The following is a 23,808-nucleotide window of genomic DNA, read 5'->3' on the forward strand; positions in this document are numbered from 1 at the left end:
TAAACCCTATCTCCAAATGAGGTCACATTCTGAGGTGCTGGGGATGAGGACTTCAACATGGATTTTGATGGTGGAGGGAGGACACAATACAACTCGTAACACTGCCTCTGTTTAACCCTTTAGTACTTCTCACCTATGTCATTTCTTCAGGATAAGCTTAGGACTGTCCCTGCTTCCAGCGTTGTCTTATTTCAACCCAGCCACTACTCTGCTACCAGAAGATCTCATAATACTGCTGTGGCTGTTGGGATAAGCCAAGCTCTTAACCATGCCTAGCATGCTGTTTGTGTTCTGGGCCTTTGCTCTCCTTCCGTCTTACTTCCTGCTGCTCACATAGCATTGCTGCAGCCATCATGACCCTGTGGGATCATTGCCCTGCCTTTGGGCTTGGCTATGTAAAGTTTTTCGTGCCTGCGATGGTTTCTCTCCCTACACTCCCTGATTGAATGACTCATGTTGGGTCTTCAGGCCAATTGCAGCATTATCTCCTCTGAGAAAACCTTCCCTAATTCTGGGTTTTGTGCTTTTCCTCCATGACCTAGGTCCCTTTGCCATTCCCCTGTACTACAGTTTTATTTATTTATGAGCTTAGCCACCTTACAAGATCCACATCACCAGGACATCTAGTTCAATGCCTTGTATACCAAAGGCACTCAAGACACATTTGTTGAACAAATAAATACATGAGTGAATAAGTCTTCATTTAGAAAATTGCAGTGTCAGGCCGGATGCAGTGGCTCATGTCTATAATCCCAGCACTCTGGGAGGCCAAGGCAGGCGGATTACCTGAGGTCAGGAGTTTGAGACCAGCCTGACCAACATGGTGAAACCCTGCTTCTACTGAAAATACCAAATTAGCTGGGCGTGATGGTACATGCCTGTAATCCCAGTTCCTTGGGAGGCTGAGGCAGGAGAATTGCTTGAACCTGGGAGGCAGAGGTTGCGGTGAGCTGAGATTGTGCCATTGCACTCCAGCCTGGGCAACAGGAGTGAAACTCCATTTCAAAAAAGAAAGAAAGGAAGGAAGGAAGGAAAGAAGGAAGGAAGGAAGGAAGGAAAAAAGGAAAACAGCAGTGTTGGCTGAGTGCCGTGGTTCATGCCTGTAATCCCAGCACTTTGGGAGGCCGAGGTGGGCGGACCACCTGAGGTTGGGAGTTTGAGACCAGCCTGGCCAACATGGTGAAACCCTGTCTCTACTAAAAATACAAAAAAAAAAAATTAGCCAGGCATGGTGGCACGTGCCTGTGATCCTAGCTACTTGGAAGGCTAAGGCAGGAGAATCCTTTGAACCCAGGGGGTGGAGATTGCGGTGAGCTGCGACTGTGACATTGCACTCCAGCCTGGGCAACAAGAACAAAACTCCATCTCAAAAGAAAAAAAAAAAAAGAAAATTGAAAATTGCAGTGTCACAGTGAGTAAGCAGGCTAGTGGTAACAGGAACAAGGAGAGGCACAATAAAAGGTGTGGTAATTGGAGTGGGTTTATAATTCTCACCTGAGGAGAAACACAGCATTTCGGCTGGTGTTGCTGCTCCAGGGAAAGTTCTTCTACTCCACCGACTCTCTCTTTTCCTGGTAACATGGCCAGCAAGAAAGTAATTACAGTGTTTGGAGCAACAGGTAAAAAGTCTTTAATTTTTAGGCCCTGCTGACTTTGCTCACTCTCTTGTCTTCCTGTTTGTAATTTCAGAGCCTGCAAGAGTGGGCTGAACAAAGAGCCCTTTGGAAGAAATTTTTTAAAGTATCCTATTGCTTTAGTTCTTGATGTGGTAAAGGGGTGGCATGATTTGATTTGTAACTTGATCTCAGCAGGACAAGGACACTGACGTTATCTCCCTTTCCCAATCATGGGGCTAACTTGTTGGTGTAAGTTTCGTTTCAACATAAGCTATATTCTGAAGTCTTCTCTCCACTCACTTCCTAATAAGCAAAAGGTACAAGTGTGAGACGCCTGTGGGTTTGTAGTGAATATCCAGCGCCTGACCAATCTTCCAGGAGGTCTGCAAGGATGGAATGTGCGGGGAGTTTACCTTCCTGGCTCCCTTACAGTTTGTTCCTCAACAGTCAGAGCCATCTTTGCACAATGTGAATCAAATCAAGTTATTCTCCTTCAATCTATTCTCATTTCAGCCTCCCAAGGATCCATGTGAAACTGTCAGATCATGTCAGGTCTCTGCTCAAAACCCTCTAAAAACTCCCAGCCCCATGGCACTCCCAGTAAAGTGCAAAGTCCTGCTAATGCCCTGCAACAGGGCCTTGGAAATGCCTTGTCAGACCTCTCTTCCTGCCACTGTTCCCTCACTTTGCTTCATTACCCTGGCTTTCTTGCTGTTCCTCCAAAACACCCCCACAGTACAAGGCTCTGGCCTTTGTATTGGCTGCTTCTTCAACCTAGAATGATCTCCGTCTGTTACTATCTCATCTTGAATTGTAGTTCCCGTAATTCCCACATGTCATAGGAGTCACCAGGTGGAGATAAATGAATTTTGGGGGTGGTTCCCCCATCCTGTTCTCGTGATAGTGAAACGGGAGAGTTCTCTGGTCCCCTGCCACAAGATGTGCGATGGGGGTGTGGCTCTCTGTTCTGCCACTGCAAGCTCAAACCCTTTAAGGGAGGGGGAGCACGCATACAGGCAGGTGCAGGAACTGGGGCAAGTGCTTTTGGGCTTCCGCCTTATGGCAGCATCTAAGGGTGGGTGTCTATAACTTTCAAAGCCCAAGTGTGCATGTATTACAGTGTACCCTTTTAGCCTTGCCATCCGCAAGTAGTTTAAGGGTTAACCAGCTCAGTGAATCCTCTGCCTTTTTGCAAAAGGAGGGGGCTAGTGTGACAGTTTTCTGTATCCCAAGCTCTCATCCAGCATCCCAGAAGAATTGGGTCACACATGGACTTGAAGGATGAATGCAGGGGTTTTATTGAGTGGTGAAAGTGGCTCTCAGTGGGATGGATGGGGAGCTAGATAGGGGATGGAGTAGGAATATGATCTTCCCCTGGAGTCTGGCCAATTCTCTGAACATCCCCAGCCAAACTCCTCCTGACATTCCTTCTCTTCTCTCCTCTGCTGCACCATTCTGTTGTCTGTCTCCTCGTCTCCTAGTCTGCTTCTGGAGCCTGGGGTTTGGGGCTTATATGGGTACAGGATAGGGAACATGGCAGGCCAAAAGGCAACTTTTGGGGTGCAAAAACAGGAATGCTTATTTCTCACTTAGGGCAGCAGGTATCCAGGTTTGAGGGTGGGGCCTTTGCCAGGAACTGCCCTCTTCTACCCAGTATTTCCCTGTCTCCTGTTCGTATCAATAGTGAGTTAGTTCTCACGAGATCTGGTGGTTTTACAAGGGTCTTCCCCCTTCACTGGGCACTCATTTTCTCTGCTGCCACCCTGTGAAGTGGTGTTTCCTGCCATGATTGTAAGTTTCCTGAGACCTCCCTAGCCATGTGAAACTGTGAGTCAATTAAACCTCTTTTCTTTACAAATTACCCAGTGTTGGGTATTTCTTCACAGCAGCGTGAGAAAGGGCTAATACAGTTACCCATTGCTTTCTTCCTCATGTCATTCAGGTCTCTGGTTAGATGTTACCTTTTCCATGAGGACTTTCCAGACCTCTATATTTGAAATTGCAACTCTGCTTCCACCCTGCCCATGTCTGGCTCCCTTCCTTACTTGATTTCTTCTATTTCTGCCTGTCTTTCCACACTAGAATATAAGCTCTATGAGAACAGGAATTTGTCTGGAGGAAGTCAAGGGCTAAAACAGGAAGCAGAGCGAAATAAATTATCAAAAATCAACAGTCAAGTATGATATTAAAAGGAGAAGAGGCGATGGGGTCAGGGATGACTCTATTAAGCGTTAGGGTGATGGTAAAGATGTTGGCTTTTCCTGAAAGAGAAAAGTGATCAAAGGGTTTGGTTTTTTCAGTGTGTTTGTGTTTAGCTACAGGGTCTCACTGTGTTGTCTGGGTTGGAGTATAGTGACTCTCACAGGAGCCATCATAGTACACAGCCTCAAACTCCTGGGCTCAAGTGATCTTCCCGCCTCAGCCTCCCAAGTAGCTGGGATGGCAGGATTGCAACAGCATGCAGGCATTAAAGGATTTTGAGCAGAGGAATGACATGACTTTGGTGTTAAAAGGATCATTTTAGCTTATGCTTTGTGAAGGGACTATAGGGGGTAAGAACTGAAGCAGGGAGACCTGTTAGGAGGCGGTTGTCATAAAATAGGCAAGATGATAGTAGCTTAGACCAGGGTGGTAGCAATGAGGTTGTGGAGAGTGGTTAGATTCTGTGGAGGTTTTAAAAGCAGAGTTGGCAGGATTTGGTTTTGGAGCAGACATCAGGGTTAAGAAGGGAAGAGTTGAAAATGACTCTAAAGTTTTATGGCTTGAGTAACTGGAAGAATGAAGTTGAGATTCACTGAAATATGGGAGACAGTGGGGAGGAGGAGAAGGTCAGGAGCTCCTTAAACTTGAATTGGTCTCATTAAACTTGAATTGCCAACTAGGCATCCAGAGACTGGGGAGGCAGTTGGATAAGATTTTTGGGAGAGGCCAGTCACTCTATTAATTCTGTCTCCTAAATCTCTCTCAGATTTTTTCCATTCTCCCTCTTAGAAGCTTTTTCCACACTCATTTGCCTTCTCTCCATGTTCTACCTTTAAACAGAATCATCTTTCAAATCTGATTAATTTTTCAAACCTTGTAGCCAGCTACTACCACCTTGTATCACATTCCTGTTCTCCTTCATTACTGCCCAAGATGTAAGCCCCTCTAGTTTTTAGTCTCAACCCTATATTTCTCCATGCATCCTTTCCCTGACCCCACATCTCAGACTCCCTTGCCTCCAAAACCTTCTCATGGTACCCTTCTGTTCCAACATCAACATCTTGCTAAATGCCCCCTCAGCCTCTTTGAATAAATGGTCACTTGACTTTTCTCTCTCAATCCTTCCTGCTCATCATCACCACATCCAGTTAATCACCAAAATCCTGTTGATATCATCTTGTCAAGGAAAATAGTGAAAGACTTTGAAATGGGAAAAAAAGACTGGATGTCCGTGCCCAAGGCACCATTATCAGTTTTGTGAGCCTTTCCTTGTTTTTAAGATATTTATAACTCTATAAATTGTAGCAAATACATAATAACGCAACAGATTCTTAACCATAGAAATGCAAATGAAGGCCAGATGCAGTGGCTCCCGCCTGTAATCCTAGCACTTTGGGAGGCCGAGGTGGGCTGATCATGAGGTCAGTAGTTTTAGACCAGCCTGGCCAATGTGGTAAAACCCCGTCTCTACTGAAAATACAAAAATTAGCAAGGCGTGGTGGCGCATGCCTGTAGTCCCAGCTACTCGGGAGGCTAAGGCAGGATAATTGCTTGAACCCAGGAGGTGGGAGTTACAGTGAGCCGAGACTGTGCCATTGCACTCCAGCCTGGGCAACAGAGCAAGACTCTGTCTCAAAAAAAAAAAAAAAAAAAGAAATGCAAATGAATTGTGTCTGGTAGACCACAATCGATCATTGCCTAGAGGATATTGACTGGTTTTGTCCCTAATTGTACATTCGTTTTAGCATTTTGGCATTCTTGATTGCCTACATATATGTGTGTTCTTTGAATTTTTCTTATAACATTGTACTGGTTCCCTCATTAATTAATGAGTTAAATAGAATTTTGACACTTTCATTTTGTGTGTGTATAAATTATTATTTACTCTTTAAAAATGTATCCTTTAATATTCTGAGTATCTCTTAAATTTGCCTTATTCCCTCCACCTGAATAACCCCTTCTAGCACAGGTCATCATCAACCTTTACCTAGATTATTTTAAAGCCCACTAATTGTACCCTTGCCTGTGGTCTCTCTATCCTATTCCACACTCTCTATTAACCAGAGCGCTTTCCCAGCGTGTAATTCTGAACATACTGCTTAACTTCATAAAATCTCCTGTTCCCAGAACAAAGTGCAGCCCTGTAGACCTATTTTACTTCTCTAGCCTCATGTGTGACATTGACCTGCAGTTCTCAGTCAGACTGATTTCAGTTCTCTGAATTCACTGCCTTCTCTCTCACCTCTGGAATAAAGCACTTGCAATCCTCTTTGCATGCAGCACACTCCACATGCCTCTCCTAATTCTTGCCTGTTCTTTAGGGCTCACTTCTGTTACCACTTCCTTCAGGAAGCCTCCCTCTAGTCTGGGTTAGATGCTCCATTTAAGTCCTCCTCTGGAGCCTGTATTCTCTCAATCCCTTTCCCCCTCCCCTAATAGCACATATTACACGGTATTATAATTGCTCTTTAATGATCTCCCCTGCTAGTCTGTAAGCTCTGTGCAGGCAGGTGCCACTTTCAGGTTTGAATCCTGAAATCCTTACCTAAGCAGCTCTAGGATCTGGGGTAAATCCTTGAACTCTTTAGGCCATAATCCAACCTATTAATAATGTCTTTCATAAATTTTATCGTATATCCAACATGTTCAAACCTGCTATTGTTTACCACTACATCCCCAGGGCATAGCACAGGATGTAAGAGTCATTCACAAACATGGTCCCAGGACAATAATAGAAACTTTCCTATAAAAATCCTTTTCAAGGACCATGACCCACCCCACCTACTCCAGCACCCCCCACCCCCCTGCCAAAAGCACAAATTATACTCAAATAGAAGGTACTTCAGTTTGTTTAGGTTTTTATTTTATAAAGTCAGAGTAAAATATTCAACTCACCTGCTTTTTAATTGTGAATGATTCCATATAATGGCCATCCTAGGAGGGATGAAAAAAGGTTTTGTTTTATTTTCTCTAATTTATGAAGAAAAAAAGGTTTATTTGATTAATGATTCTAGTGGCTGGGAAGTTCAAGATTGTGCATCTGCATCTGATGAGGGCCTCAGGCTGCTTCCACCCATGATAGAACGTAAAGGGGAGCTGGCATGTGCAGAGATCACATGGAGAGAGAGAGGAAGCAAGAGGAGAAGGGTGGAGGTGCCAGGTTCATTTTAACAACCAGCTCTAAGGAACTAATAGATGAGAACTCACCCCTGAGGGAGGGCATTAATCTGTTCATGAGGGATCTGCTCCCATGACCCAAACACCTCCAATTAGGCTCCAATATTGGGAATCACATTTCAACATGAGGTTTGCAGGGGACAAATATCCAAACCAGCACCCAGTGTTCTGCAGTTTCACAGTGATGTGCATAAAGTGGGAATTCATTTGTCAATGTATTGGGCACTCAGTGACCTCTCAATTTGGAAGCTCAGTTAATATCCTTGGACTCAGAGAAATTACTATTTTCTTAGATAATTTCAATACCTCCATCTGTTTTCTCATTCTGTAATTCCCCTGGCTTGATCTTCTAATTATTTTCCTCCTTCTTGCTTGCTCTCTTTCTCTTGTCTCTTCTTCTCCTCTTTTTGGGCTGATATAGCATCTGGAATGCAAAACCTTTTCTAATCTCAGAGGATATTAATTCAGAGTCTTGCTCTGTCACCCAGGCTGGAGCACAATGGCGAGATCTTGGCTTACTGCAACCTCTGCCTCCTGGGTTCAAATGCTTCTCCTGCCTCAGCCTCCCAAGTAGCTGGGATTGTAGGCACTCGCCATCACACCTGGCTAATTTTTGTATTTTTAGTAGAGATGGGGTTTTACTATGTTGGCAAGACTGGTCTCAAACTCTGACATCAAGTGATCAGCCAGTCTCGACCTCCCAAAGTGCTGGGATTACAGGATTAAGCCACTGTGCCCGGCCCCAGAGGATATTAATTCTTTTTAATTTTTTTATTCAGTTCTCTGGACTGTTTCTGTTTCCATCAGTTTGTTTATTTTGGGTTTGCCTTTCATGTTGGAGGCTTTCCTCAAACATATGATGAACTTTGACTGTTCATATTTACTAGTAGACAATTTACTATGAAATTTACTATGAAACCCTGTGTGCAAAGACAGAGCTCACTGAATAACCCCTGACCCTCCTATAGGGTTATCAGTGGTGTATTAACTGGGGTCCCACAAGAAACAGGTGCCACACTCCTTCAGAGAAGCTGAGAACAATTTAAAAACAGTGGACAAGGAAGACAGCAATAAGGAAAAAGTAAGCAACAAGAGGAAGGAGAAAAGGGCAAGAGAGATGACCAGAACTTGGGGACAGTAGCGATGTGAAAGGGGTCATCTCTCTTGCCCTTGGGTCTCTGGCTGATGTCTCTCATTGCCTAGACCCAACCTGAGGGCACGAGAGGGACTCCATGAGGATCAACTGTTGAGTGCACTAAGTAGAACAGAGAAAGTGAATATGGAGGTGGAAGCACAAAAAAGTATCCAGGACAGGTATCCAGCCAATGTGATGGAGGAGCCCAAATGTTAGTAACCCAACATAGCACCTGGCCTATATCACAGGATATTCCATAAATATTTGCAGGGTGAATAAATCAGGCAAGTAATGATCATATCATAATCGGCCTCGAATGTGGTAAAAAATGTTTACAAGTTTTTAAATTTCTAAAAAAATATAAACCAGGGCCAGGTACAGTGGCTCATGCCTGTAATCCCAGCACTTTGGGAGGCCGAGGTGGGTGGATCACCTGAGGTCAGGAGTTTGAGACCAGCCTGACCAACATGGTGAAACCCCGCTTCTACTAAAAATACAAAATTAGCTGGGCACATGCCTGTAATCCCAGCTACTCGGCAGACTGAGGCAGGAAAATCGCTTAAACCCAGGAGGCAGAGGTTGCAGTGAGCTGAGATTGCACCATTGCACCCCAGCCTAGGCAACAAGAACAAAACTCCGTCTCAAAAAAAAAAAACAAACATATATATATATGTGTGTATATGTGTGTGTGTGTATATATATATATATATAGAGAGAGAGAGAGAGAGAGAGAGAGCGCGCACAGGAACTTCTTTTGATGAATTGTCTGAATAACCCCAACATAAGATCTACAACCAGGTAAAAGTAGAATAATTTCCCTTGTTGAATTTGGAGAACCTGTGGGCATCCCTAATTTTGACACCCTGCTCACTTGCCCTTCTTGTTGCCTCAAGCCTCTCCCACTTCTCTCTTCCCATGTCCTCTGCAAAAATGCCTCCTAAGAGGCCACAAAGAACTTAGTTTGAAAGCCATGGGGATATGTGAAGTGCCATGTAGCACCCTCTGAAGTAGGTACTACAGCAGCTCTACTCTGAATCATGGGATTTCTGGCCTTCTTTCAGTGAACATTCTTCTTGATCCTTCCTGTGTTTCTTCTTCCCTTGACCCTGCAGGAGCTCAAGGTGGCTCTGTGGCCAGGGCAATTTTGGAGAGCAAAAAATTTGCAGTGAGAGCAGTGACCAGGGATGTAACTCGACCAAAAGCCCTGGAGCTCCAGCGCCTTGGAGCTGAGGTGGTAAAAGGTGACCTGAATGATAAAGCATCCGTGGACAGTGCCTTAAAAGGTGCCTATGGGGTCTTCTTGGTGACCAACTTCTGGGACGCTCTCAACAAAGATAAGGAAGTGTTTCAGGTAGAAACCAAATTCTTTCTTTTTTCCTTTGAGCCCTTTCCTCTTACCCTCCCTAGCAGCTTCTTTCCTTCCTAGAAGGGGACAGGCCTTCAATCTGGGCAAATATATGTCTTACATCCCCTTTGGCATTTATAAAAAACATGTACTTTAAGTACTTGTTAAAGGTATCTTTGTAAAATTAATGTTATGTAGCATCTGTCTAGGTCTCAAGACCTTGAATATTCCAGAGTGACCGTTTAATGAAGCTAGTCATTGGATTATGTACTTCTCACTATTTGTTTGTACATGGCATGGGGGGTGGTAGCAAGGGTATCCCCAAATTTGAGGCTAGTCTGAGAGTGAAACGGAAAGAATAAAGATGTAATTTACACTTCATTTACACTTCAGATAGATAATTTGGGGATGGGAACATAGAAAAAGAAATAAATGAGCAAACAAACCCACAGTAAATTAAATTCAGGGAAAATGAAAGTTTGTAGAAAAAGTAAACGTAGGCTGGGCGCAGTGGCTCACGCCTGTAATCCCAGCACTTTTGGAGGCCAAGGCGGATGGATCACCTGAGGTTGGGAGTTTGAGACCAGCCTGAACAACATGGTGAAACCCTGTCTCTACTAAAAATACAAAATTAGCCGGGCGTGGTGGTGCATGCCTGTAATCCCAGCTAATTGGGAGGCTGAGGCAGGAGAATCGGTTGAACCTGGGAGTTGGAGGTTGCAGTGAGCCAAGATCGGACTATTTCTCTCCAGTGTGGGCAACAAGAGTGAAAGTCCGTCTCAAAAAAAAAAAAAAAAAAAAAGAAAAAAAAAAGAAAAAGAAGAAATAAATGTAACCATAGAATATCACATAACTCAGCTTCAGCTGTGTGTAAGCACTAAATATTGATCTAGCCAAAAACAATGATTGGGAGAATGAAAAAAGGGAATTGTGTATATGTGTGGTGGTGGTGGTGCTGGTGGACAACGTGAGTGAGTAAGAGAGGAGACAGAGCGAGTGAGTGAGAGAGAATAATTAAATCCTCATCTTTCATAGTAGGAATTTAGTTGATGATATTTCAAATTGAAAAAATCGAGAATTAGTGGTATAAACATTTACAAAAATAAACAGCTAAATGAAATTGAAGTGTTACTTCTGGAGAACAGTAATCAGCATGGGGCACAGGGAACTTATTTTATTTTATTTGTTTTATTTTATTTTTTTAGAGACAGGGTCTCACTATGTTACCCATGCTGGTCCTGAACTCCTGGGCTCAAGTAATCCTCCCATCTCAGCCTCTTGGGAATTTCTTTTTCACTATAAGATCCATTCCCTCCCAACCCATGACAGTACTATTTGAAATTTTAAACTATGTATGTGTATACATTTGAGAAAAAATGAAGATTACATTTAAAAAAATATAATGGATGGTATTAGCCACTTGAAGAAATGGTACAATTCAAACAATCGAGAGCAGGATCAAACTGTTCCAGGAATGTCTCTTGAATTAATGATACCATTCACAGCCTGTGTTTTAGTGATAAACTCTGGAAGGGCTTATTTTAGGAGACTTGAATTCTACTTCTGATATTCACTTACTAGGAAACGGAGGGGCACAAGTCACCTCTCGGCTTCACTTCCTGCCTCTGCTAACCCAGGTCAATTATGTCTTCTCTGCCTGCTGCATGAGGTTTTGTAAGGAAAAGTAAGAAAGAAAACGCAAAAAGGAAGGAAAAAAAGAAGAGAGAGATGAAAGTGCTTTGGAAAATTTGGACCTAAAAACACACAAAAAAGAGAATATATATACTTATGTGTTTGTGTGTGTGTATGTACGCCTCCATTATGCCCTCAATATCCAAATGGTGTGTAGATATAGTCCATTACTAGACACAATTATAGAAAATAAATAAATGCGATTGCAGTTGATCACAAAGACACTGAGCCCAGAGAAAAAGGCCATCTCTTCCTGGCCAGTTGCCACCAGGTTGCTTCTTAGCTTCAGACAGGTATCTGGGGTTCCTTTCTCCTCTGCCCCCTCCCTAATTTCTTATTCTACTACTCCCCCACCTCCGGTGTTCTGCTGACAGCCCCCATGGGAGCAGGCTGAGGAGTTGGGGGTTTTGGAGTGGAGCCTCTGCTCAGCAATGCTGGTGTGGTGGCCTCTCATAAGGTAAATTGAATATATTTTGAGGCTGGTAGAGCTTCCTCTCCATAGGGATGAGGGTAATAAGAAAAGGAGCGGGTGGACCTGGCGCCGTGGCTCAGGCCTGTAATCCCAACAGTTTTGGAGTCCGAGGTAGGCAGATGACTTGAGATCAGGAGTTTGAGACCAGCCTGGCCGTATGGTGAAACCCCATCTCTATTAAAAAATACAAAAAACTAGCTGGGCGTGGTGGTGCCCACTTGTAATCCCAGCTACTCGGGAGGCTGAGCCAGGAGAATCACTTGAATCCAGGGGGCAGAAGTTGCAGTGAGTGGAAATCATGAGACTCTGTCTAAAAAAAAAAAAGCAGGGGGCAGGGAGGGAGAGGGGAGTGGAGGAGATTCTGCTCTGAATATCTGTCCGAATGCAAATACAAATACAGCGGCCTATATGAGGATTTACTTTTGACCCTCAGGGGAAGCTGGTGGCAGACACCGCCAAGCATCTGGGTCTGAAGCACGTGGTTTACAGCGGCCTGGAGAACGTCAAGCGGCTGACGGATGGCAAGCTGCAGGTGCCGCACTTTGACAGCAAGGGCGAGGTGGAGGAGTACTTTTGGTCCATTGGCATCCCCACGACCAGTGTCCGCGTGGCGGCCTACTTTGAAAACTTTCTCACGGCGTGGCGGCCCGTGAAGGCCTCTGATGGAGATTACTACACCTTGGGTAAAACGAAATGAAAGCTCACCGGGCACCTGGTTGCCCTCCTCTCCACTCACCTGCCTCCCTCTTTCCCTTCTTTCCCCTCTGCAGTGGACACCTACCATTTGAGTGCCTTCTATGTGTTTAGCTCTGTGTGAAGTGCTGAGAGGGATGCCAAATTGTCCTAGGCTTCTCTAGGGCACTACACTAAATTGCTCTTCTAGGGCAGAGAACTAGATCTGGTATCAGAAGCACAAAGGGTTACATTTCCAATCTTAACATACTGAGCCTCCTTAATGTAAGTACTGGAGTTAGCTATGTGACCTCCAACCTCAGTTTCCTCAGGTTATTTTTATTTTTATTTTTTGAAATGGAGTCTTGCTCTGTCGCCCAGTCTGAGTGCAGCAGCATGATCTTGGCTCACTGCAACCTCCACAGCCTGGGTTCAAGCGATTCTTGTGCCTCAGCCTCCTGAGTGGCTGGGATTACACGCACCCGCCACCACACCTGGCTAATTTTTGCATTTTTAAATAGATACAGGGTTTCACCATGTTGACCAGGCTAGTCTCAAACTCCGGAACTCAAGGGATCCGGCCAACTCAGCCTCCCAAAATAATGGGATTACAGGTGTGAGCCACCATGGCTGGCAGTTTCCTCAGGTTTAATGGGAAAATTGGACAAGATGACTTTTTTTTTTTTTTTTTTGAGTCTGGGTCTCTGCTGCCCAGGCTGGAATGCAGTGGGTCTTTCGCCCATACTGGGTTTCATTGCTCACTGTGCAGCCTCGAACTTTTGGGCTCAAGCATCCTCCTACCTCAGCCTCCTGAGTAGCTAGGACTACAGGGGTATACCATCACATCTGGCCAATTCTTATTTTATTTTATTTTTGTAGAAATGGGGTCTCTCTTTGTTGCCCAGGCTGGTCTTGACCTCCTGGGCTTTAGTGATCCTCCCGCCTCTGCCTCCCAAAGTGCTGTGATTACAGGTGTGCGCCACCATGCCCAGCCTCAGGATGACTTCTAAGAGCCCTTCCAGCTCATCCATCTGACCTTCTGTGGCAACAATGGAGGAAAAGTGTTCTTCTGATCTGGGTCCCATGGTCAGAATTAGAGCTTAGAGGGACTGTGACCTGCCTGGGAGACAGGTTCCCAGGCCCTACCTGCACAGAGTCCAATTCCATAGGTCTGGGTTGACACCTGGGAGTTTTAACAAGGGCTCCAGGTAATTCCAATGCTGCTGGTCCACTGGCTGGCATTCCCCTTCCCTTTGGGGACACTTTCTGTGGCCATGGTCAGAGTTGGCCTTTGTGCAGTAGATGGAATGTGGAAATACCAATGACAACAATTCAGGCTTTCTTCCTTGATTCAGAATTAACACTCATCAGAAGCTGGGAGGGGTGGCCTGTGGTCCCAGCTACTCAGGAGGCTTAGGTGACAGGATCGTTTGAAATAGAATGAGGGACGGGAGGGTAGTAGAAGGTGAAGTCAGAACTAACAGAGGGTCTGGTTGTGTAAGCTTCGTAAACAACTAGCTTTTCCTCTGAGAGACACAGAGAGCTATCAGAAGGTTCTGAGCAGGCAGGGCCAGGTGCGGTGGCTCACGCCTGTAATCCTAGCACTTTGGGAGGCCGTGGCAGGCAGATCACTTGAAGCCAGGAGTTTGAGACCGGCCTGGCTAAGATGAGGAAACCCCGTCTCTACTAAAAGTACAAAATTTAGCTGGGTATGGTGGTAGGTGCTTGTAATCCCAGCTACTGGGGAGGCTGAGGCAGAATTACTTGAACCTGGGAGGCAGAGGTTGCAGTGAGCTGGGATTGCACTACTGCACTCCAGCCTGGGTGACACAGCGAGACTCCATCTCAGAAAAAAAAAGAAGGTTCTGAGCAGATGTAACGTTCACCTGAGCTGAGTTTTTTACAGGGTCACTCTGATTTTTATGTTGAAAAGAGACTATGAAAGGGCAAGAGTTTGGCCAGGCGCGGTGGCTTACACCTGTAATCCCAGCTCTTCGGGGGACTGAGGCTGGTGGATCATGAGGTCAGGAGTTTGAGACCAGCCTCATCAAGAAAGTGAAACCCCGTCTCTGCTAAAAATACAAAAATTTGCTGAGCATGCGTGCCTGTAATCCCAGCTACTCGGGAGGCTGAGGCAGAAGAATTGCTTGAACCCAGGTGGCGGAGGTTGCAGTGAGCTGAGATCACGCCACTGCACACTCTAGCCTGGGTGACGAGCAAGGCTCTGTCTCAAAAAAATTTTTTTTTTTCATATTTTTAGTAGAGACGGGGTTTCACCGTATTAGCAAGGATGCTCTCGATCTCCTGATCTCGTGATCCGCCCCTCGGTCTCCCAAAGTGCTGGGATTAAAGGCATGAGCCACTTCACCTTGGCTGTTATAGCATTTCTGACAGGCTGCCTGGACAACATGGTGAAACACTGTCTGTACTGAAAATACACAAATCAGCCTGGTATGGTAGTGGGTGCCTGTAATTCCAGCACTTTGGGAGGCCAAGGCGGGCGGATCATGAGGTCAGGAGATCGAGACCATCCTGGCTAACACGATGAAACCTTGTCTCTACTAAAAATACAAAAAATTAGCTGGGTTTGGTGGCAGGCGCCTGTAGTCCCAGCTACTCAGGAGTCTGAGGCAGGAGAATGGGGTGAACCCGGGAGGCAGAGCTTGCAGTGAGCAGAGATCGCGCCACTACACTCCAGCCTGGGCGAAAGTGCAAGACTCCGTCTCAAAAAAAAAAAAAAAAACAAAAACAAAAAAACAAAAAAAAACCAAAACAAAACAAAACAAAAAGAAAGGGCAAGAGTGGAAACAAGGAGACAAATTTTGCAATAACTCAAGTCACGAATGATGGTGGCTTGGACCAGGGTGGTAGCATTGAAGATGATGAGAAGTGGCCAGATTTTGTACATATCGTGCATATGATTTCCAAAGAAAAAAAAACAGGATATGGGATGTGAGAGAAGTGTCAAGGCTGACTGCAAGATTTGTGACCTGAGAAATCAGAATGATAGAGTTGCCATTAGCTGAGGTGGGAGGCTGTAGGGAAGTTGTTGGGGAGTGTAGTTCAGTTTGGGGTCTGTTGAGTTTAAGATGTCTATAGAACAGTCAAGTAAGGATTTGAGTACGTAGTGGGACACATGAGTCTGGAATTCAGCAGAAGTTTTGGCTGGAGATATGTTTAATCATATTTTACATACAGCAGATATTTAGTAAATAGTTGCTCTTGTTAATCAATATCCATACACTGTAGTATTCTCTCTCTTTTTTTTTTTTTGAGATGAAGTCTTGCTCTGTTACCCAGGCTGGAGTGCAGTGGCACGATCTCGGCTAACGGCAACCTCTGCCTTCTGGGTTCAAGTAATTCTCCTGCCTCAGCCTCCGGAGTAGCTGGGATTACAAGCACGCACCATCACATCTGGCTAATTTTTGTATTTTTAGTAGAGACAGGGTTTCGCCATGTTGGCCAGGCTGGTCTCGAACTCCTGACCTTAGGTGATGTGCTCGCCTCGGCCTCCCAAAGTGCTGGGATTACGGGTGTGAGACACTGCACTCGACCTGTAATTTCTCAAACAAAACCTTGTAACTGTGTATAGATTGTGGCCACTGGGTTTTACATTGCCTTCCCACACCTTTTGTTTAAGTGATTGATTAGTTTGGGTTGGTGGGACCTACCAAGGATGTGATATAATTAACTGCTTATCTTTTTCTATTTTTTTTTTTTAAATTAGCTGTGCCAATGGGAGATGTACCAATGGATGGTATCTCTGTTGCTGATATTGGAGCAGCGGTCTCTAACATTTTTAATTCTCCAGAGGAATTTTTAGGCAAGGCCGTGGGGCTCAGTGCAGAAGCACTAACAGTACAGCAATATGCTGATGTTTTGTCCAAGGTTTTGGGGAAGAAAGTCCGAGATGCAAAGGTGAGTTCTTAGGGGAACATCCATGTGATCACAAGAGACTACCTTGGTTAACATTCCACTGACTTACAAATTTTGGTAGACTGTGGATTTAGGCAGGATTGAACTTAAACTTTCAGAAGAAATTGAGAAGGACTGTGGTTGCATAAATCTAACTTCGTTGATTGCAGCAGTAGAATCTCTCCCATACAGCTTTATTTCTTTGGCTTAGGGTTAATTGACTTGTAAAAGTAAAATTACTTTTGAGTGGAAAGAACTTAGAATGTGAAGATTGAGATACAGCCTTTTCACACACACAGTCCCAACTCCTCTCATAAGCCCTTGCTGCTGACCACTTCGGTCGGCCAGAACTAGCTGATGTGGAACAAGGCACTTAGCTTCATTGAGCCTCAGCTTCCTCAGTCGCAAAGTGGGGAATGATAGTATCTACTTCGGGTGTTCCTGTGCAAATTACAGAGAATATATTTAAAGGGCTTATCATAGTGTTTGGCACATAGCAGTGATGTATCGAGTCTCTGTGATGAACCCAGTGCTACTTTAAGGAATTCGCAGCAAGGTTGGAGTGAAAATGTTGATGCCCATCAAGTCACCATGATCATTATAACACATAACTCTATAGGTGCTTAATTGTGTTGTTCAGACTATCAGTGCTATAGGTGACCAGAAAACAGTGGAAGAAGGTTTCATGGAAGACGTGGGCTTGAGTTGGTCCTTGAGGGAACACGACTGTGTATAGATAGAGGGGGCACCAAGAAGGCTGGCCTGGCTGATTCTAGAATAAACACAACAAAAAAGAGGCAGTATGGGAAGGAGGCAGATTCTGGCTCTGCTCCGATCCTTGGTAATTTACTTAACCCCTCTCCATCTCAGTTTCTTCATATGTTCCAAAAAAAGTTGTTATACCTCCTTCATGGGATCATTGTGAGGATGAAATGAGATCTGTACAGCAGGTGCTTGGCACTGGGTCTGGCACTTAGTAAGCCCTCAACAACTGATCATGCTATAAATCATGCAGGAATAGCCTCCTTGTGTGGGTGGCTGCCTTCTTGGGCTTGGGGGTAAGTTATTTTCTCCAAGGAATTGTGCCTGGCCAGGACAGACTTTTTACAGAAGAGTGAGAATTAGTGATATTGAGCATTACCAGCCATTTCCCCAAGCAGGTATTGATAAGAGGAAAGGAAAAGAAAACAGGCTGTTTTCAGGGTACACTGATAGAGTTGAGTAGTTCCAATAGAGACCTTATGGCCCACAAAGCCTACAATATTTATGTCTAGGCCTTTAAAGAAAAGTTTGTTTCCCAGCACTTTGGGAGGCCAAGGAGGGTGGATCACAAGGTCAGGAATTTGAGACTAGCCTGGCCAACATGGTGAAACCCCGTCTCTACTAAAAATACAAAAATTAGCTGGGCATGGTGGTGGGCACCTGTAATCCCAGCTACTGGGGAGGCTGAGGCAGGAAAATTGTTTGAACCCAGGAGGTGGAGGTTGCAGTGAGCCAAGATTGCGCCATCGCACTCCAGCCTGGGTGACAAGGCGAGACTCCGTATCAAAAACAAAACAAAAATAAAAAATAAAAAAAGGTTTGTTGACATATGTTCTAGAACATTTCCTAGAATTAGGAATAGAAGTTTGGATCAGCAGCTCTTGTGCTTCTAGAGGGGGTATCTAGATTCCCAATTCAGCCTCGGGTACTGAAGTTGTGAGGAGGCAAAGGATTTTTTTTTTTTTTCTGGAAAACCAGTGTAGGAGTCAATCCAGCCACAAAACCACATCTGGTTATCTCATTGAAGCCACACACACATTTCTTGGAGAGATTAAGTTACTCCTATACCCAAGAAGGCAGCCACCCACTCAAAGATGGGCTCACAAGAGGATCTGCAAGGTTCCTTGTACCTGGGTGCACACTTACTTCTCAGTGACCCTTCTCCCAGGCCATTTGCATTTGGGTCATATATTCGTTGTGTCTCGTGGGTTTGAACCCTGTAAGGAAGGAGAGAGAGAGTGTGAGTGTAGGGGATGAGTGTGTGTATTGATTCTCAGAGGATGCAGTAGACATTGTTCTGAATTGCTCAGAACCTTCCAAGCATCTGTTAGTCACATACTTGGTCCCTGACTCTTCTTGGTATACAAATTGCTTTATAATGCAGCTGAAGCTCCTCTGGCACCACAAGCTGTAGGGGATCAGAGGCTGGAACTTCTGTAGAATGGTCTGACAATTCCGGGGAAGGGTACATCTCGCCACAAGGTGGCGCTCCAGCCCTCACGGTCTGACTTCCTCCCAACTCCTCAAGGGGGTGTGAAATGTCTGATTGAAACTGTCTAACCCCCAAAGGAAGATGGTTTTCTCAGAAAGTGAGACACAACAGAACAGGCCTCTTTCCTTCAAAAATCTGCAGTAAAAGAATTCCTTATTTTACTGAAGTATATTTGATATCAAAGTTATGGACAAAAGAGCGACTCAAGGAGACAGACATGGAAGAATCTTCCATGCTTCTCACACAGACTTCTATTTCCAAACTCACTTCAAATTGTCAATGTTTTTCTGATTTCAAAAATAGCAAATACTTATTGAAGAAAACTCAGACAATTATGAAAAAGAAAATACAAATCACACATAGTTCAATCTCTTAGAGATAGCTACTGTTAAGATTTGACAGATTTTCTTGTCTTTTTCCAGTATATGTAAGTATGTATATATAGGTATTATATATACATACGTATATTATATTTATTATATGTATTATATATACATACGTATATTATATTTATTATATGTATTATATATACATACGTATATTATAGCATATACTTACATATTTATTGTATTAAATATATACATATGTATATGTATATATAAGTATGTGTATATATGTATATATTTAATACAATTATTGTATGTATATTTTATACATACAATACACATAATGTATACACAATAATGTATTAAATACAATAATTGTATTTAAATTGTATTTAAATAAATACTAGCATCTGTTAGTCATATACTTGGTCCCTGACTCTTCTTGGTATACAAATTGTTTTATAATGCAGCTGAAGCTTCTCTGGCACCACAAGCTGTAGGGCATCAGAGGCTGGAACTTCTATAGAATGGTCTGACAATTCCGGGGAAGGGTGCATCTGGCCACAAGATGGCCATATTATTGTATTCAATATATACATATATACACATACTTATATATACATATACATATGTATATATTTAATACAATTAAAATAACACTAAATGTACCATTTTGTTTCTGGCCTTTTCAGTTAATGATAATTTTTCTATTTTGTTAAACTTCTCCAAAAACATTAAACTGCATTATGCTCTGATAGTAGATGTACCACAATTAATTCTACCATTTCTCTATTGTTAGCCATGTAGGTTGTTCTTAATTTTCTCATCATTATGAATGCATGTGACAATCATCACTTTACCTAAGTTGTGTCTGTCACTTTTTTAAAGGCCAAGTAAAATTGCAAAGTCAGAGTTTATCTCTGAGGGCAAAAGACAGATTATACTGGATCCAATAGAAATGATTTTAGCTAATTCAGTAGGGGGGATTATGGATCTAGTTAGTATTAGAAAGGATTCAAGGAGTGGATTTTATGGAAGGTGACAGAAGGCAGCTCAGTTGGTGTGGGATGGGCTCCATTTCTGCTTGGGCCTGGCCTTGGCAAAGGCTGGGGCAATTGGAGGTAAAATACAGACCTCTAACCAAGAAAGGGAGCAAGTATGGATGGGCCATCAGCCAGGTGAGAAGGAGAGCCTGGTGCCAGAGATGGGGGATCTTGACACCACATGGAGGTCCAGGTGGGTGGACGGTTTCAGAGGGCTGGTAGGGCAATATGAAGAGGAAGTGTAGGCAAAAGCACTGCGAGGTGCTATTCACATGAAGGCTGGTACAGATCTATAGTACCTTATTGAAAAGGCTTGGGGCCAGAAACAATTCAGCTTTAGGAATCTTTCAGCTTTTAGATAGGTTATTGTCTACATGTATTATATAACATCACCAGCAGGGGCTGGAACAGGAACCTGTAATCAAACACATCTGTATCTCTGCAGGCAAATATTTGAATGTTTCCACTAAATGGTATAATTAAAGACCGTAAATAGCTTCACATAGTTAGATCAGGTTTGCCACTAAATTAGTTCAAAAAGGTCAGTTTGCTGCCAAATGGCTTATGGGGAAAAAAAAAAAAAAAGCTTTAGAGTCTCTTGGATTTTGGAATTAGGCTAAAGAATTGTGGACCTGGCTAGGTGCTGTGGCTCACACCTGTAATCCCAGCACTTTGGGAGGCAGAGGCAGGTGGATCACCTGAGGTCAGGAGTTTGAGACCAGGCTGGCCAACATGGCAAAACCCCCATCTCTACTAAAAATACATAAAATTAGTCAGGTGCGGTGGTGGGTGCCTATAATCCCAGCTACTCAGGAGGCTGAGGCAGGAGAATTACTCGAACTCGGAGGGCAGAGGTTGCAGTGAGCCAAGATTGCGCCACTGCACTCCAGCCTGGGCGACAGAGCGAGACTCCGTCTCAACAACAACAACAACAACAACAACAACAACAAAAAAGAATTATGGAACTCTATCATCATTAAGGTGAATAATGTCATTTCAAACTATTTTAAGTATGGGCTATAACATTTTCTGTCTTTTTATTTGTTCTTAAAAAGATTACCCCAGAAGTTTTCGAGAAGCTGGGATTCCCTGCAGCGAAGGAAATAGCTGATATGTGTCGTTTCTATCAAATGAAGCCGGACCGAGATGTCAAGCTCACCCACAGACTAAATCCCAAAGTCAAAAGCTTCAGCCAGTTTATCTCAGAGAACCAGGGAGCCTTCAAGGGCATGTAGAAAATCAGCTGTTCAGATAGGCCTCTGAACCACACAGCCTCTTTCCTCTCTGATCCTTTTCCTCTTTACAGCACAACATTCATGTTGACAGAACATGCTGGAATGCAATTGTTTGCAACACTGAAGGATTTCCTGCAGTCCCCTCTTCAGTAGTAAGCACTGTGTTGGTGATAGGACCCAGTAATCTGATTCACATTTAACTTGCTAGTTAGTGATAAGGGTGGTACACCTGTTTGGTAAAATGAGCAGCCTCGGAACTTGGAGCTTCTCCCCTAACACTAATGGGAAGGCAGATTATACTGGGATTTCTCCTGGGTGAGTGATTTCAAGCCCTAGCGCTGAAATTCCCCTAGGCAGCTCCAGTTTTCTCAACTGCATGACAAAATTCCCAGTGAACTTTTAAGTAGTTTTAATTTTAAAAAATGAACATCTTTGTAGAGAATTTTCTGGGGAACATGGTGTTCAATGAACAAGCACAAGCTCTGGAAATGCTAAAATTCAGTTTTGCTTCACGATTGGAAGTTTATTTTCTGATTCATTCATGAAGTCATCTATTGGGCCACCATTCAGTTATTTGTCTGTTAATTCCTTGATCCTTCATTTATCCATTCTGCAAACTTTTCTTGAGCACTAGCACGGGTGGCACATTTGTGGACTTCGCTTCATTCCTATGTGTTTTCTTCTCAGAGTGATCCCCTCTCAGAAAGGCTCCTTTCCAGTTTGTGGTTGGGTTGGAGTCAGGTCAGGGCCAGAGGGCCCATCTCCCCATTTAGCTCTAGGCAAAATCCAGGGGATCTGCAGTGGGGAGTGGGGACAGGAAGCTGGAGGGAAGGCCTGTGAAGGGTAGGGATGTGGCAAGAGGAGGTGACAGAAGGACCCCATAGGACCTTCCTATATCTCTGGCTTAGCATTTTTTACATCATATTGTAATCGTCTTATTTGCTAGTTTTCTTTCTTTCTGTGAGTGACTTACGCTCATCTTATCCCAGTGCCTGGTACATAATAAGTGATCAATAAATGTTGATTGACTAAATGAGTAAATAATCAATTCTATTATTACAAGAAAAGAGTGGCCAGGCACAGTGGCTGATACGTGTAATCCCAGGACTTTGGAGAGGCTGAGGTGGATGGATTGCCTGAGTCCAGGAGTTTAAGACTAGCCTGGGCAACATGATGAGATCCTGTCTCTGGAAAAAAAAAAAATTAGCCAGGCCATGGTGTTGTGCTCCTTTGGTCCCAGCTACTCGGAGGCTGAGGTTGCAGGATCACCTGAGCCTGGAGGTTGAGGCTGCAGTGAGCCGTGATCATGCCACTGCACTCCAGCCTGGGTGACAGAGTAAGAACCTGTCTCTAAATAAGTAAATAAATAAACAGATGCATTGCTTGTGTGTATTGGGGGTGTGGTTCTTACTCCCCCAAAAGAACTAGCAACTGCTACTTTTTAAGGGCAAGAGATTGGCCTCTTCTGGGAATGGAGGATCCCCCACTATCCAACGTGTGATGATAGAAGCCCCTGAGCAAGGACAGAGATGGTGGAGCCTGTGTGAGAGCCCTTGGCCTGAAATCTCACTCAGGAGAGGGAGACTTGGTGGTGGCAAAAGACAGCCTTTTCTGTTTTAGAGCTCCAAGCGGTAAGTGTTGAATAAATGATGTTGAAGTTGTTGCAGACTAATTTTGATTCTTGGGGGGCAATCACAATTGAAGTGCATTTGAGGACCAACCCCTCTCCTTTTCAAAATACCAAGCCCCCAGCAATCGATTCAGTGCAACTTAAGTGCTCAGCCCTGGGAAATAGGCCTGGATAAATTTCTAAAAAGGGAAAAGAAAAAGAAAAACAAAACCCTAAACTAAAAATAGGTGACTTATTGCTCATCTGGGTGGGCCAGATGGGAAGAATGACTGCTGTTTCCTAAATAAACCTCAGGGTCCCCCATGTGGAGAGTGACTACAGGCCTAAGGGTCCCCTGGACTTTTTGTGTGTTTGCTGGGATGGCAGGTTGCTTCTTGTTGACCAGGATAGCTGGGCATGGTGACTCACACCTGCAATCCCAGGACTTTGGGAGGCCAAGGTGGGAGGATTGTTTGAGGCCAGAAATTTGAGACCAGACTGGGCAACATAGCCAGACCCTATTTCTAAAAAAAAAAAAAACAAACAAACTCAGCCAGGCATAGTAGTGTATGCCTGTAGCCCCAGCTACTTGGGAAGATGAGGCAGGGGAATCGCTTGAGCCCAGAAGTTTGAGGCTTCAGTGACCTGTGATCATGCCACTGCATTCCAGACAGAGTGAGACCTTCCTTCTCTCTCTCATTTTTTTTTTTTTTTGAGACAGGGTCTAACACTGTCATCCAGGCTGGAGTGCAGTGGTGCAGTCACGGCTCACTATAGCCTAAAACTTCTGAGCTCAAGCGATCCTCCTGCCTCCACCTCCTGAGTAGCTGGGACTACAGGCACACAGTACCATGCCTGGCTAATTCTTTTTGTATTTTTGTAGGGACAGGGTCTAGCTATATTGCCCAGCCTGGTCTCAAACTTCTGGCCTCAAGCGATCTGCCTGCCTCAGTCTCCCAAAGTGTTGGGATTACAGGCATGAGCCACCATGCCCGGCCTACCCTGTCTCTTAAAAAAAAAAAAAAGGGAAGAAAGAAAAGAAAAAAAGAAGACTGAGACAGGCCAGGGCTGCATAGCCATGGATCAGTCCCAACAATTGTTTCTGGAAAGCATGA

General features: G+C 44.2%; 1 protein-coding gene and 1 long non-coding RNA gene across 2 annotated transcripts; one reads left to right on the forward strand and one right to left on the reverse strand.

The window, feature by feature from the left end:
• Positions 1 to 1,329: 1,329 nt before the first annotated feature.
• Positions 1,330 to 22,125, forward strand: LOC700215 (nmrA-like family domain-containing protein 1). The gene is made up of 5 exons (XM_028843916.2): positions 1,330 to 1,619; positions 9,243 to 9,481; positions 12,073 to 12,322; positions 16,039 to 16,229; positions 20,905 to 22,125. Exons 1-5 carry the CDS (start codon positions 1,580 to 1,582, stop codon positions 21,082 to 21,084), a joined length of 900 nt encoding a protein of 299 aa, XP_028699749.2. The 5' UTR covers positions 1,330 to 1,579; the 3' UTR covers positions 21,085 to 22,125.
• On the reverse strand, positions 14,129 to 20,898 carry LOC144339093 (uncharacterized). The gene is made up of 2 exons (XR_013413758.1): positions 18,073 to 20,898; positions 14,129 to 17,251 (listed from the first exon to the last, which is right to left on the reverse strand). It is a non-coding gene; the product is annotated as an uncharacterized LOC144339093 (long non-coding RNA).
• Positions 22,126 to 23,808: the final 1,683 nt, after the last annotated feature.

This window comes from Macaca mulatta, chromosome 2 (assembly GCF_049350105.2).
Source record: "Macaca mulatta isolate MMU2019108-1 chromosome 2, T2T-MMU8v2.0, whole genome shotgun sequence".
NCBI lineage: Eukaryota > Metazoa > Chordata > Mammalia > Primates > Cercopithecidae > Macaca > Macaca mulatta.

What these genes read in the sequence shown, in the direction of transcription:
- LOC700215 (XM_028843916.2), top strand. Translation starts at nt 1,580, where the DNA reads ATGGCCAGCAAGAAAGTAATTACAGTGTTTGGAGCAACAG. An exon ending in TACAGTGTTTGGAGCAACAG is followed by an intron (nt 1,620 to 9,242) that starts GTAAAAAGTCTT and finishes TTGACCCTGCAG; the next exon opens with GAGCTCAAGGTGGCTCTGTG. An exon ending in AGAAAGTCCGAGATGCAAAG is followed by an intron (nt 16,230 to 20,904) that starts GTGAGTTCTTAG and finishes GTTCTTAAAAAG; the next exon opens with ATTACCCCAGAAGTTTTCGA.